General features: G+C 38.9%; 1 protein-coding gene across 1 annotated transcript in view; it reads left to right on the top strand.

The window, feature by feature from the left end:
- LOC109956779 (cytoplasmic polyadenylation element-binding protein 4-like) overlaps positions 1-8161 on the top strand; it is an 11273-nt gene extending 3112 nt beyond the window's left edge. Inside the window, exons 4-12 of the mRNA XM_020594127.1 lie at positions 1-72; positions 1639-1689; positions 2612-2635; positions 3038-3214; positions 3887-3976; positions 4081-4199; positions 4722-4836; positions 4929-5110; positions 5267-8161. The exon at positions 1-72 is cut by the window's left edge and continues 40 nt beyond it. Of these exons, the coding sequence (XP_020449783.1) occupies positions 1-72; positions 1639-1689; positions 2612-2635; positions 3038-3214; positions 3887-3976; positions 4081-4199; positions 4722-4836; positions 4929-5110; positions 5267-5494 (1058 nt within the window). The 3' untranslated portion in view covers positions 5495-8161. The remainder of the gene's footprint in view (positions 73-1638; positions 1690-2611; positions 2636-3037; positions 3215-3886; positions 3977-4080; positions 4200-4721; positions 4837-4928; positions 5111-5266) is intronic.
- The last annotated feature ends 7428 nt before the right edge of the window (positions 8162-15589 follow it).

Raw genomic sequence — 15589 nt, 5'->3', positions numbered from 1 at the left:
ATGGTTTTAGCATGCACTCTCTGGAGAACTCCCTAATTGACATTATGAGGGCTGAGCAGGATTCCTTGAAAGGTTGGTTCCTACGCTAACATTGGTTAGTAAGGGTTAGTCTTTCTCACCACTGGCTGTGGTTGAATACAGTCCATTGTTGCATGTATATGACATCAAACAAATTTGGTATCGTTTAAAAATCCAAGCAATTGATTGTGTTGACAGCAGACAGTTTGAACATGCACATTGCTTATTGGGTCTCAAAAATTAAATGCATGTGTATCTACAGCAGCAGACAAAATAGCAAAAATGATGTAAATATGATATTCCAAAAGTTGTATTTTGTCAAGACTTCATCAGTTTTATGGCACGTTGTGATCCTGTATCGTAATTAGAAGTTTTGTTCATCTCGTATATTGTTTCATCTTTAAGTCGGTGTGTGTACTCATGATTAACCCTTAGTTTATTATGCAGTCTCATGACAAAATGAAAATTGCACATGCTTTTTAAAACCTTTTGTCTTGCAGCAGAATATAATTTGATACTGATGGCACAATCAAAAACCACACAGAGGTTGCCCAATTGTACATTTATTGTGCTCTATTCAGGGCTGGGCAGCATTCAAATTTTAGTGTGGGTGACAGTATGATACCTGGGTTTTGGTAATGACACTAGAATGCTTTGGCTTCAGGTTGTTTAGCACTCTGAAAGTACTGAGGTTGGATATCATCCCTTGGCCTTAGTTGTCTCTCTTGTTCATTGGTTATAACCTACCTTGAACCCCATTAGGATACTGTGTAGATCCTGCCTTTCACACTACAGCCAGGGAGTATCACCCAAAATTAGTTATTTTTAGTAAGTAAGTAGTATCTGCCTATATATCACTTCCTTTCTTAATGTCAATAGAATGGGATTTTAAATGCAGTTTATGCAAACTTCAATGCCTAGTAGTGCTGTTATTAAACCAAAATATGTCCATAGCAGTGAGTACCAAAAACTGAGATGGATTCTTTGCTCAGAAAGTTGCTAATGGAAATTGAAAATGTGGGTATTTTCTAATATTTAGGCAAATGTGTTAATTTATAGCCGCCTCAGTTTAAATCTGAGGAATATGGTTTCCTTTGTCAAATGGTGGGGATTCTTGAGGTGTTTTTTTTTTTTTTTTTTTTTTTTTTTTTTTTTGCAGTGGAGACTCATGGCACACTCTTTTATTAATAAAACGTCTCCGTTCAGTTTTGGGGCTGCCTGTTTTCATAACAGCTACCGTAGCTCTCCTGATGTTGATTTGGGCCAGCTGATGCATACACTTTCTGAAAATCATCCTTGCTTATAAATTATTCCTGCCATTCATCATGAGGGTTTTTTTTTTTTGTAATCACTTAAGTTAATAGTTGATTAAAAATGCACTAATGATTTATATAGTTTAAGTGTAGCACACATTATTCATCCTTTTGAGGAAAGGATGAATACGAGTTATCAAGGGAGTGTTGATTATAAGCGAAGGACAGAATATATTATTCCATCGTAATGTCAGTAGGTTGGAAAGTAGTTACACTTAAATTAAAAGAATGAATGTAATTATTTCTCCAGTTGGGATTCATTTTGTGAAATGGTGTTCTGAGACCACTCCTGTTTTTTGTGATGTAGGACGCTACAGCTTCTCTCACCAGGGTGGAGATGGGCCTCTACCTATGAATGGTATGTAATTAATATGCACACAAATATGCAGTCCTGTAGCAGAGGCCAGGGCTTGAACCAAATGCAGATAAAAAGTAGTTGTTTTGAATTGCTACTCAAAAGTATTTGATAGGAATTTGCTTTGGTGAGCTTGCATAAAATAAAAATAAAAAAACTGAAACATGAGGAGCACATAGCTCCACTGAGATGTAGTGAAAACATAAAATGCCTTAAGTTGCATTACTTGTTTTAAGTGTGTCAACTGCTGTGCTAGTCACAGTCTGGCTTCTTCAAGCAGGAAGGTTAAAATGTCTTTAGGGAGCTCTTGAGGAAGCAAAGAGCAAATAAACAATGCAACAGATGTGCTGTCAAAGCAGAGGATTTGCTTTTTGTAAATTGATTCTGTTTGTAGTGATACAGAAATCAATTCGCCAATTGTTCCATTTATAATGAGCATTTTATTTAGGAATACACTGTTTATCAGTCATATGTACAGACATTAATTGTGTAAAACGGCAAATATGTACATAAGTAAAAGTGAGAGTTGCCTTTACTTATGGTTATGATTGCATGCCTTGTTATTTGAATGATTTTCTTCTTTGTCTAGTTTCTAGTGTGCATATGTTAATTGATACCAGTGTGATGTCATTTGCAATTTGTGGATACAGGTGAAATCAGAAGTAATAGATTTGTGTGTTTTGTGTTGTTGTTTTTTTTCTTTCTTTCTCCTAAAGGTTTAAACATGCATGGTGAAAAACAGTTTGGATAGTGGCAACCTGTGTTGATGGTTACTTTTAAAATGTAGTCCTCATTTTCTGTGGTGATCCAACAAATTAGTGTCAAGCCCTACTGGTGTTTTTTTATTTTTTTTTTGCATGCATTTTTTAATCATTTGCCTTTTTTCAAAAAGTCATTTCAAGAGTGTTTTGTGTTTTACATGCAGCGAGAAGTTATGGCAGAAGACGAGGTAAAGTTTGTGAATGTGTCTTAATTTCAGTGTTACTCAGAAAACCGTAATGACTCCTGAAATGGTGACTTGTTGTTTTGCCTCTGTTTGTCTACTTGATTTTGTTGTTGTCACAGTTTATTCAGCTTTGAACGCTGTCATTGTTTAAGCTGCTCTTTTCTGCAGGCCGTAAAAGCCTCTAATGGTTGTCTGCAAAGACCTAGTAGTCATAACACTCATGCTTTTACTGTGCCATTTAAAAAAAAAAATGGCAGTCATGGCTGCTTTGTATGTGTTTCTTGCCATTGTTTATTTGCATCCAGTCATATCCCTTTTAATTGTATCAGATCTTTAAAAACATAAATCATTTAAACTCCCTAGTCGTTAGCCAGTAAGAGTAACTCGGATCCTTCTCTCCACTAGGCCATTCCTCTCTGTTCCCTATGGAGGATGAGCGTTCATTTGGAGATGATGAATCAGGTGACCAGGGGCTTCCTGGCCTTGGTTCAGCCCATTGCTTCCCCCACCTCAATGGTGAACGTGTGGAGCGTTATTCTCGCAAGGTATTTGTTGGAGGGCTGCCCCCAGATATAGATGAAGGTAAAGATGTAACAGCTACAGTGGATACTACACCAATTCTAATTTTCTAATCTGCATTGCCTTAGATCACAAGCTGTAACAGACCATCAATGTTAAAGTGCCCCTGGCATTCTCATTTCAAGACGCGTTTAATCTAATTAATGTTTACTCTTGGGTACCTCTAGATTAGCTTTGCACCCATCATAACTCCAAGTAGTCTGCCATTAATTCAGAGCTATAAAACCCGAGAACCTCTTCCTAAAAACGAGAGGTTGGGGAGGCCTTCGCCGGCAAGAGTTTGTGAAACTTGTATAAAATGAGTTGTTTCTGCATAGAAGTACAACAACATAGGTACACCTTTTTTTTGTTTTGTTTTTTTTTTGGGGGGGGGGGGGGGTTGTTTTTTTAGCTTTAGGTCACGTTTAGGGTGATACTTCATCTACGTTGTAGATAAGTCAGGAAATCAAAAAAGCATGCCATGGGCACTTTAAGCATTTTTTTTCCTAAGGCATACATAATGTCTGAATGGCAATAAATGACCTTTTGTATTTGTGAGAATGAATTGCCTGCAATACCACACATTTTATGTTTGCACCTTTTGTTCGTCATTGCTGAATATTCTTTAACAGTAGTTGGTTGGTAATGCTCACAGCTGCTGCTGATTGACTTTTACTTACTCCCCCACAAAAACAGATGAAATCACTGCCAGTTTCCGTCGATTTGGCCATTTGTTTGTTGACTGGCCTCACAAAGCAGAGAGCAAGTCCTATTTTCCTCCAAAAGGTGAGTCAAATGAGAGTCATACCTACTATGCAAGTGTTAACATTATGATGATGATCAAATTTTTTTTGTGTATGTTCATTGTCCTGTATGCCTGACCTTTCCAGGATATGCATTCATACTGTTCCAAGATGAGAGCTCTGTTCAGGCTCTAATTGATGCCTGCATTCAGGAGGATGGCAAGCTTTACCTGTGTGTCTCCAGCCCCACCATCAAAGACAAGCCTGTCAGTGTTCTATTTAACTGCTTCACACTTGTTATCCATTCTGCTCAGCATTTACAAAACTAACAAGTGTCACTGTATGTCAGAAAACTCAGTACAGCTACTTTTATTTTTGTTTGTCTAAGTTTGGGCCTTGCTGTAATCATCAGACCAGTTGGTTTAGTTCTTTGCCTATTTTTCCTCACAACTCCAGACCGATACCCATGTACAGAAGTAAACAAGAAGGCACATTTTAGAGGTAGTGGTCAGGTTACACCACTCTTGGTATATTTATAGTGTCTCATATGGATGTTACAGTGCATGTCCCCATTGGACAACAGGTAACTAATTGTATTCAAAAGCCCCTGGAACCAACAAAATCCTGCAATAGTGGGAAATAAAATAAATAATTGTTAATCCATGTTATATAAGCAGTAATCAAATTTCATTTTCACAGTTTGAAATTTATTTTGCTGATAAAGAAGTAGAGCCTGAGTGAGAGCAACTTTTTTTGTTTGTTTGTTTTGCCCATGCTCTTCTGTGTAGGTCCAAATCCGACCCTGGAACCTAAATGACAGTGACTTCGTCATGGATGGCTCTCAGCCATTGGACCCTAGGAAAACCATCTTTGTAGGAGGTGTCCCTCGTCCCCTACGTGCGGGTATGTTTTTGTGGTGACCCCTAACTACATTGCATTCCTATGACTTGTGCTGTTTAGATCCCATTAACCTGTATTGTATATTGCTATTTCAGTTGAACTTGCCCTGATCATGGACCGACTGTATGGGGGAGTGTGTTACGCTGGCATAGACACTGACCCTGAACTAAAGTATCCAAAAGGAGCGGGGCGAGTGGCCTTCTCCAATCAGCAAAGCTACATTGCAGCCATTAGTGCCCGATTTGTTCAACTGCAGCATGGGGAGATTGATAAACGGGTAAGTTTATCTGGCATTAGGAGTTTCCTCTTCAGGTCTTTAAAAATGAAAAGTAGCTGTTAATAAAATGTGAATTTCCACCTGTACCACATGCTGCTGTGCCTGCACTCATGTTTTTCAACCTCCATTTTAATGCAGCTTTCATGTCACTCTCAGGTGGAAGTGAAGCCATATGTCCTGGATGACCAGCTGTGTGATGAGTGCCAGGGCACCCGCTGTGGGGGGAAGTTTGCTCCTTTCTTCTGCGCCAATGTGACCTGTCTGCAGTACTACTGTGAGTACTGCTGGGCTGCCATCCACTCCCGGGCTGGCCGTGAGTTCCACAAGCCGCTGGTGAAGGAGGGAGGGGACCGACCACGACATATCTCCTTCCGCTGGAACTGAGGCAGGAGGGAGACGATGCAGGATCAGGGAGGGAGTGAGAGAAAGGGGTAGTTGGGGAAGGGGTATGGGTTATGATATAAAAAAATAAATGCACTTTTTTTTTAAGTTAAAAAACCTAATTTATTTTTTATTTTATTTTTTAAATTGGGCCTTCAAAAAAGAAGTAAATAGTAAGAAGAGTGAAATCCCATTTATGTTTGTGCATGAGCATATGGATGCATTAGATTTGGGTTTAGATGTTTTCTGACTTGACTGTACTTTCTTTTCATGTTAGCTGGCAAAGCTGCTCACTTTTTTTTTTTTTTTTTTTTTTTGGTCAGAAGTAGCATAAAATTTAAGCGAGTTTCATCATACCTAAGTCAGTATACTAACTATGGAAACCGAGTTTAAGGAGGGCACACTTTCTTACTTTTTGTTTGCAGGATTAGAAAACGACTGTATCATTTACCAAAGGTTGAGTGCAAATGGTTGGGTTGGACAGAGGAGGAACACCATTATAGATGGTCAGATGATTGAGTTTTTCAAGCAGCTCACTGTACAACATCTGGCCACATCACAAAACAAAATTTCCCCTCAGTCTGGCACACGTATTTAGATTTCTAGCATGAGTGTTTAGGTCATGGTATAAAAGTCGACACTTTGCAACCAGAAAGAGCAAACCAAAGATTGGCCTGAAGTACATGATCAAAAGCAGATGTCGGTCTGAGGGTTTTCAGAATAACGCTATGCTCTTGTCATATGACAGGGGAAAGCCTGGAGTTTCGGTTTGTGGGTTTCAGCTAATGAAGACGCAGCCCTCAGGGCTCAGGTATTGACAGTAGTATTTGCTCACTTTATGTTGTCAGGGAAATTAGCACTGGAAGTTAACATGTTAATGTAGTACAAACTAATGGGAATGCACCGTCCAGTCTCCCTGAGCTGTCCACGTGGTGTACCGCTGCACGCTCTACCACGACTGGAGCTTCTATCACAAGTGTTGTGGTTGGATATGGTAGTAGCTAGACTTTGCTGTTACAGAGATAAAGATATTATTTTATACATGGCCTGCTGATTTTTGTACGGTGTTTTATAGCTGATTATTTTGTCATGAACATATATACATTTATTATGCACTACTTTTCTAAATATTTTTTTCAATAGTCATTTTAGGCACATTTTTCACAGATGGGAGAACTCCTTTTGCAATACCTCATTTTTTTCACTTGGTGAAAAATAATTTTGTACCTTTGTTACTAAGAGATCTGCATTTATGGTAAACTTAATTTAAAAAAAAAAGAAAATATAATTTTCAATTAGCTTTTATATATTTAAGTGCTGGTAAATCTGAAATTGTCTGGTGTATTGGTATGATTCTGTAGATAAAGGGGAAAAAAAGGCTATTAGCCAGTCATATATGGATCTCCTCTGTTCTAATAAACATAATCTAAATAACAGGATCCTAAGGCATGATGAGACCTTTCTAAACTGATTTTGATAGTCTTGAAAAATGTATTCTGATATTTTGCTCCTAGGTGTAATCACTAAGATCATCAGTAGGGTACATGTGACATCTTTCCTTCTACCACCGGAGTGGATATCAACTGTTTGAATATTTAGATCCTTTTTCTGGGACTGCCTGCAAGTTGAACTTATTCTTGGCATGCATAATATAATACAGAAATAACATGGCTAGTGTTAATGCAGGACCTAATGTAATGCACTAGATTTATTTTCTTTCTCTCTTTGAGATCGTCTCTCTCTCTACATGATGGAGTCTGCCTTCCTTACACAGACATGATGTTTATGCAATCTACACAGTGACTGCATTTTGCAATGTAGAGGACACTCAGTAGGACTTAGATGAGGAGACTTGCTCACTTGACCCCCTTTGTGATGTGGCATGCTTTGGGACATAACCTGAATGTGATTTAATGTTGCAAGTTAACTTTGAGCCATTATGTGCAATACTTATTCTTTCCAGAAACAAGTCTCCACAACCCAAGTCATTTAACCCACTTACACCATGCAGTCATTTACACATTGTTTCCCTATCGTTCATGCTGTCTGCAAGGAAAAAGAACAAAAAAACAAAACTAATTTATACCTGAATTTATTTTTAAACATTAGTTTTGTGCTTATTTACTTATTTTGCTACTACCATGCTACTGTGATTGAAAACAGTGTATATACTAGGTCGTAAATGTATTTAGCTTTTGCTATATTTTCAATTGAAATGTAAAGCTATCGTTTGAATCAGATTTTTGTTATATTTTTGGGGTGATGTGTTTGTCTAGTTTTTTCTAATTGCTGTATTGTGCTCCCCATTTTCAGATGAAAAGAATATCATGTCTGTTAGTATTACTTGATTGCAAAATTTCATTAGTTTTTAATTGTATGCTGGGAACGTAATATTTATTAACTTTTTTTTACTTGATATCATTTTGATTTTTATTAAGTCATTTCACATTTATACGCAAGTTACAATTTATATTTTCTTCCAGATCAATTTACGCTACAAACAGACATCATTTATTTAATAGTTGGTTTGTAGTGCTGAAGTAACAACAAAGATCCAATGTCATATATTAATTTGCTGCCAACTCTTTGTAACTGTAAGCATACATTTGAAGTATTTGTAATGTGAGATGTTGAAAGAATAAAACAGCTGTGAGGAAGAATTGTACTCAATGCAGTTGCATAACAATTCAGGCTTTTTATTGAAGTATTTTCAGACAGGTCTGTTAATTTATTTGTCTGTTACCTGATGCTGTTGTTGTGGGAGAGCACTTTTTGGCACATCTGGTGAGACGGGTCAGGAGGTTATTTATAGACTGACTTATTTCAAGCCTTGAGTGCTATTTTAGTGGACCTAAATCTCATCTCACTAAACCTTTTCTAGTTTTGTTTTTCTCAGCGAGAAGAAGGTCTATACAGGTAATAATGAGTGAATGAGGTCAGTCATTGATTAAAACATGACTGAATAGTGGTTTTGTTCAACACCCTTACTCCCCAATAGCTGGAATTATTTCTTGGCAAGAGTGGAATGCAACTTTTCAGAGAAAAACATTGTGCTTTTTGTGCCACTACATTTTCTTATGTAGTTACAAATTCGAATTTGAGAAAGAAACATAGTGAATTCTCAAGAGCTATTTCTGGAGAGACTCGGAGGTGAACAGCACTTTGGAAGCCACATCATGGGGTTATTTATTTATGCATTATTCATTCTTCCCCTTGTGTAGCCTAGGGGTACAAATAACTTATTATTAATCTCTTTTGTGACCTTGTAATGTGATGAAACGCCTTAAGATCATGCAGCAAACCCAATTACCCCACGGCAACAAAAGTGTCTTATCTAATACTGCCACCTGCTGGCTGGTCGCACCACAAGCAACCACCTCCAGATCGTTGTCCACGGCTGAGACACTAAGACTGTGTATGTCGCCCTGTTTGGCTCACAGCCGGGCTTCAGTCAAAGAGGTGAACCACAACCAGACCAGACATGGACCGGCCTCAGCTCGCTCTGAGGGACAAGTGCGGGAACAAACGGGGCAGAAGAGAAAAACCGCGGAACATTTTAAAAGTTAAATTACTGAAACCCAACAGTGGTTCTTTGTCTAATAAGGTGACCAAGAAGGACAAAAGTCCGAAAAGTTGGGTGCAGGAGACTGCCACAAGTACAACCAAGACAACTGTAACTCGAAGAGGAGAAGCTCCGGGTAATATGGTTTAGCTATTGATGTTAAGCTAGTTAGCTGAGAAGGTTAGTTATGTTAGCTTAGCTGTCATGCTAAAATGCCATGTTTGCATATGGAGCAAACTAACCTTAACCTTATTTCTCATTTTTCAGGATTTAAGGTTAATTCATTGTATATTGGGCAGACAAACTGTAGGACTGTGGTTCCCCACCTGGGATTGTGCTAATAAGAGTTCACAAGCAGTTCAAGATAATGTTATAAGACAATGTTCGTGTTACATTAATAGCCAGCATACAGTATAAATGTGTTTCAAATTATCATTTAGTTTTGTGTGTGTGATCAGATGTTTGCCCAGATTCTGACTCTGCTGGTGCAGATGTTTTCTTTTTCTCCGAAAGCCCCACCAGCAAAGCATCAAGCAAGAAGGATAAGGTAGGCCCTGTACAAACTATACATTGAGGGCAATGGCAAAGAGGGATAAGATGCTGGATAAAGGAAAAACAATGCTCTTGCATCAGTTCCATGATTCCTTTAGCCTCACTGTATATTTAAACTAACAACTCATTACTAGATGTGTGTTATTTGTAATTTAATTATAAGATGACATTTTCCTCTTGAGCTTTCACTATTTCAGTTGACATAGCTGCATTGGTGACAAACAGCTGAGGGCAGGACTGTGTCTCCCACTCACTGAGGCAAATATTTGCAAAACTCTGGGCACACAGTATAACTTCAGCTATACTGTACATTGCAGCATTGCGAAGTAAACATTAGCATGTGTGTCACGGCCACTTAAACTTTAATCACCAGTCTGTCACACACAGCCTAGAGAACATTCATTGGCTTTGAATTGTGTGTACTTACATATTCACAAATGTTTCAGTTAACATATTACTATGCAAATATTAATTAATACATGTATGTTCAGTTAAATTCAGTGAAGTGTGACCATCATTATATCATTACCAGTAACACCTGTACTACTATAATAAACCAAAATATTTGCTGTGAAACAAAGCATCTGATTCTGCTCTTCCTCATCCCCCATACAAACACACATGCCCACTGCTTCCTTTGTGCCCATGAACCAGACCAATGAGCTTGTTTGTTCCTCCTTCTTCTTTTTTTTGGGGGGGGGGATGTGTCCCCTATCCTGGATAGGCCATGCTGTCAGTTCTTAGGACCATCTCCAAGATGCTGGAGGAGAACCAGCTCATCAGACAGAAACTGGCTGCCCTCAGCCAGGCCTCCTGAGGCTGCGCTGAGTGATTGAAATAGCCCACAGCTATAGCAGATCACCTGCCTGTACTCTATATAAAAGACATCATCAGTGCTTTTCTACTTCAGTGTTCTATTTAATGGATACATTTAGTTCATTGAGTGTTGAAGCCAGTGTTAAAACAGCACAGTTTGGTGGTTCACCTGTATATGTACTTTATGGTATTGTGTTGTGAGACCATAAAGCAATTGGCATATCAATGCATTTGACAAAGAGAACAGTCTTTTACATAATGTTCAGTGTACAATGTTATTTTATTAAAATGGCCCATATACAAAGCTTTGTGATGAAGTTTTTATTTTAATTAGCCTGGTAAATTACAGTTTCACAATACAAGCAAACACAGATTTTCATCTGGTATACATAAGTTAGATTGTGGTACACATTAATGCAGTCCAGAACAGTGACTCTGCAGGTCATGCTGCTCATGTGAAGCCTTTACTGTAGGTTGAGACTTTGTCAGAGCAGTAGAGTACTTAATGTTGTCTCCCTCAGTTACAATAGGTAAACAAAATAACACTACGAACAACTTTTAAAAAAAAATGTTAACTTGTGTTGCTTGAGTTATTATAATTTTGAGGCCATCCATAGAAGGGTGTTGCAAGAGTTACCATTAGATTATCTCCTGTAAAACTGGACTTTCCACTAGAGGGCACTACCTCATCTAATATTGTTGTGGTAATTTTTTGGTTACGCAACACTATACAGTATACTCTTAGTACTATAGACTAACTCATTTTTACTACCCTCCCAGACGGGTTTACATTTGTTGCTTGTTACGTTTTCAAATAGTGGCCAGTGCTGGAAATTATTGGATTATGTGCCTTTGTTCTTTTTATGCAATATACTTCTGCTTCTCATGTTTGGCACTTGCATTTGGTAGGTGAAGGGTAAAGACACTGCACGCACAGTCAGTTCCTAAACACACTTAAGCACATGCTTTCAGATGCATATCTGAAAGATACCTATGAAGGTCACATACCCAAGACACTTCTCTGATTGGTTCCAACTAAGGGGGTGATAGCAGACCAGTGTTAGACTTATGTTAAAATTTCCATCACAGGCTTCTGTGAATTAAAACATTTTTTGCAAGATGGAGAATTTGAGTGTAGTTTGTCTTAATCCAAGCTAATCCAATTAGGCACCTTATATGGTTAAATGTGATTCTGATTCTGGACAGTGGTGATTAATATTTAATTATTGTACTGACCTGATCTTGTTTACCAGAGTTTGAAGTGTTGAATATGCCAGCAGATGTTTCAGTCTAGTCCTTTCTTTCTTTCTTTCTTCCTTTCTCTTACGCAGGGTTTATATTAGTAAATCACACTGAGACCAGCATATGGCTGTGATTACTTTAACTGTAAAATTACTGTTGTTAAACTATGGACAATTTACTTGAAATTGCTCTGCAGTTTCTTAATGTTTTGATTGGTGAGCCTCATTGCCTCTGTGTTTAGAGGGCAGTTGTTTTGCCCCTCTACCCTGAACACAACATGGCAGCGCTATCTAAGTTCTCACTCAAGTTCAGAGAAGTGTTGTGCTATGATATGGAGCACCTGATGTCTTTATGGAGTTAAAGGATTTAACAATTCTGGAGCGATTTCAGTGCATCACTTTTCTACCCGTGTCAAGCTCTACAGTACGTAGTTACATCCATAAATATTGCTTATAGAAAAGTGACGGTTCCTGATGCAGTGCCGTCTGAGGGAATGGAGAGCACGGTCATCTAGCTTAGGTTTGCCATCCCAGATTCCTCTGAGCCAGAGCAGTCGACTGCACCTCAGGACACTGTTGAAACAGGGCTTCCTTTTGGCACAGTTGACTGCTCTGGCTCAGAGGAATCTGGGATGGACCATCACACAGTGGAAACGTGTACTGTGGTCAGACCAATCTGTATTACAGTTTGTTTTTTTTTTTTGTTTTTTGGTGCTGAGTCTGTTGATCTGCGTTGTTAGCTGTGTTGTTAACATAGACAGATGCCCCACAATGCTGTGCAGTTTGAAACTAACTGGTTTGTTAGGATTTGTTCTGAAATCACTGTAGCAGAAACAATAGATGTGTTGGAGAGGAGACTGATACAGTAAAGGACACTGAGCTGTAAAATTAAAGCAATAAGTATGTTGTATGTTTAGTGTTCTTTGGGCCCAGCTGTGAATGTTTGTATAAAGGTACCTTCATTGCTTTTTTTTTCTCCTGTTTTTGCAACTCTAAAATGCTAAGCCTCTGTTTTAAGCAGCTTTCTGAGGTTAGAGTGCATGTTTATTCAAAATTTTGTATCCTAGATAGCAGCTTGCAATGCACTGTTTCTTCCTCTGATGATATGTTATCTTTAACACCTACTATACCACATCCTGGATGAAATGGCTCAGCGTGAGAAACGGGACCTGGTACTGTCAGCAGATTTAAGAGCCGTGTTGCTACACTCCACTTTGCCAGGGCAAAGATTTTTAAATAGAATGTCAATCACATGTCGGGTGAGAGCTGATGACTAGCAGATGAGGTACTGATAATTTGATCAACTTGTTTTACTCAGTCAGATCTTCAGCAAAATTTAAAATCTTGTGTGACAATGCCTTCAGTGCAAATTAAAGATCCAGAATATTCATGTGCTTTGAGCTTTGTCTTTTTTTGTTTGAGCTCTCTGAACTGCAACCTCAGCCACATGGGGGCCGTGGAACAAACTATTAATGCAACATTAACATATTATGACCTTATAAATTAGGGATGGGCATTTCAAGCTAAAATACTGCTCGATATGAGTAACCCCCTTCACATTATACATAGTCATATTAATATAACATGACTAAGAGTGTACGGCCATTGCTTGTAGCTCTGTGAGGCTGTTCTTATGGGTGTTTTCCACTAGAGGACTGCTCTGAAACGTGTCGGGCCGATTAATGGTTGTCACTACACTTGGTTGGCTTTGGAGGAGCATCTTCCCATTGTGTTATTACATCTGTACCACAGGCCCTTTTTAAATGATGTACAGCTTTTCAGTGATGCAAGATGATGTACATGCAACAGTTTAAAAAAAAAAAAAAACTGGAAAAGCAAAACAGGACGGAGCATGTCAAACTGTGTGGCTATGCTTAAGGGAAGTGCTGAGTCTATAGCTCATTGGGGTCCGGTAGACTCCCTAACACTGGCAGTGATTATGTTAACATCCTGATTTGCAGTTATGCTTATCACAGTTCACCATCTTAATTTAGTGTGTCAACATGCATATATTTGCTAATTACAGTACAACAGTAACAGTAGGAATAACATTAGTTTTGCAGGAATTTGGACATAAACCAAATGATTGGAAAATTGTAAATTTTGACCTGGTGGTGGCACTAGATGAAAAGAAGAGGGATCACCTAAATTATTACAATTTATCCTGAAGTGGGTATCAAATGTCTGTACTAAATCTCATGGTAATTCATCCAGTAACTGTTGAAATATTTCTCTAAAGACTTTAAATATGAACCCTAGGGTGGCACTATGAAAAGTCAGGGGTTCGCCAGAGCCATTAGGATTTGCCACCAGGAAACCATAACTGTCTGTAAAATCCATCAAATAGTTGTTAAGATGTTTGGAGCAGTTTACAGGCTGAGTTTGTCATCCCTGGCAGAGTGGCTGAAAATATTGATTAGAGAAGCTTCAGAATAACCTGGATAGCAAGGTGTTGGCGACCTTCTATAGATCTCATATTGAGAGCCTGCCGACATATTGCATTCCCCTGTGGTACACCAGCTGCACTGAAGCAGACAGGAAGAGACTGCAGAGGGTGGTCAAGACAGCCCAGAAAATTGTCTGCCAGCCTCTTTCCACCCTGGATGACATCTACAACTCTCGCTGTCTCACAAAAGCAACGAATATTGTCAAGGACAATTCACACCCATGTTACGGTCTGTTTAATCTGCTACCCTCTGGGAGCCGCTACAAGGGGCATTAAGACCAGGACTAGCAGACTTAAGAACAGTTTCATTCCTAGAACCATAACCTTGTTGAATGCCAACAGCTGAAACAACCCTTAATGGAAATTATATTTTGATAAATTATTTTTGGACTTATTAGCAGAGGCCCCCGGGATGGCAGTGATGACTGATCGTTTGATTGGTCGGTCCACTGCTCAGAATAAAGTATTTTAACTAGGTGGATGAATAACAATAACTCTAGTCATCCCCTGACTTTGCATTTTGCTACATCGGGAGGTAAAACTTTTGACTTAGCCTGCAGCCTTGTATTTAGAGGTCATTAGCAACTGTTAGGATGTGAACATGCTAAATTTTAATGGTGAGCATGATAAAAACACTTACCTGGGTAAATGTTAGCATTTAGCTCATCTAGATAAATGCTGTATCACATGCACATTGTATTTGCATACAGTGGGTACGGAAAGTATTCAGACCCCCTTAAATTTTTCACTCTTTGTTATATTGCAGCCATATGCTAAAATCATTTAAGTTCATTTTACTCCTCATTAATGTACACACAGCACCCCATATTGACAGAAAAACACAGAGTTTTTGACATTTTTACAAATTTATTAAAAAAGAAAAACTGAAATATCACATGGTCATAAGTATTCAGACCCTTTGCTCAGTATTTAGTAGAAGCACCCTTTTGAGCTAATACAGCCATGAGTCTTTTTGGAAATGATGCAACAAGTTTTTCACACCTGCATTTGGGGATCCTCTGCCATTCCTCCTTGCAGATCCTCTCCAGTTCTGTCAGGTTGGATGGTAAACGTTGGTGGACAGCCATTTTCAGGTCTCTCCAGAGATGCTCAATTGGGTTTAAGTCAGGGCTCTGGCTGGGCCATTCAAGAACAGTCACGGAGTTATTGTGAAGCCGCTCCTTCGTTATTTTAGCTGTGTGCTTAGGGTCATTGTCTTGTTGGAAGGTGAACCTTCGGCCCAGTCTGAGGTCCCGAGCACTCTGGAGAAGGTTTTCGTCCAGGATATCCCTGTACTTGGCCGCATTCATCCTTCCCTCGATTGCAACCAGCCGTCCTGTCCCTGCAGCTGAAAAACACCCCCATAGCATGATGCTGCCACCACCATGCTTCACTGTTGGGACCGTATTGGACAGGTGATGAGCAGTGCCTGGTTTTCTCCACACATACCGCTTAGAATTAAAGCCAAAAAGTTCTATCTT

This window comes from Monopterus albus, unplaced genomic scaffold (genome assembly GCF_001952655.1).
Source record: "Monopterus albus unplaced genomic scaffold, M_albus_1.0 scaffold2.1, whole genome shotgun sequence".
Taxonomy (NCBI): domain Eukaryota; kingdom Metazoa; phylum Chordata; class Actinopteri; order Synbranchiformes; family Synbranchidae; genus Monopterus; species Monopterus albus.
This window is presented reverse-complemented; position numbering and strand designations above follow the sequence as displayed.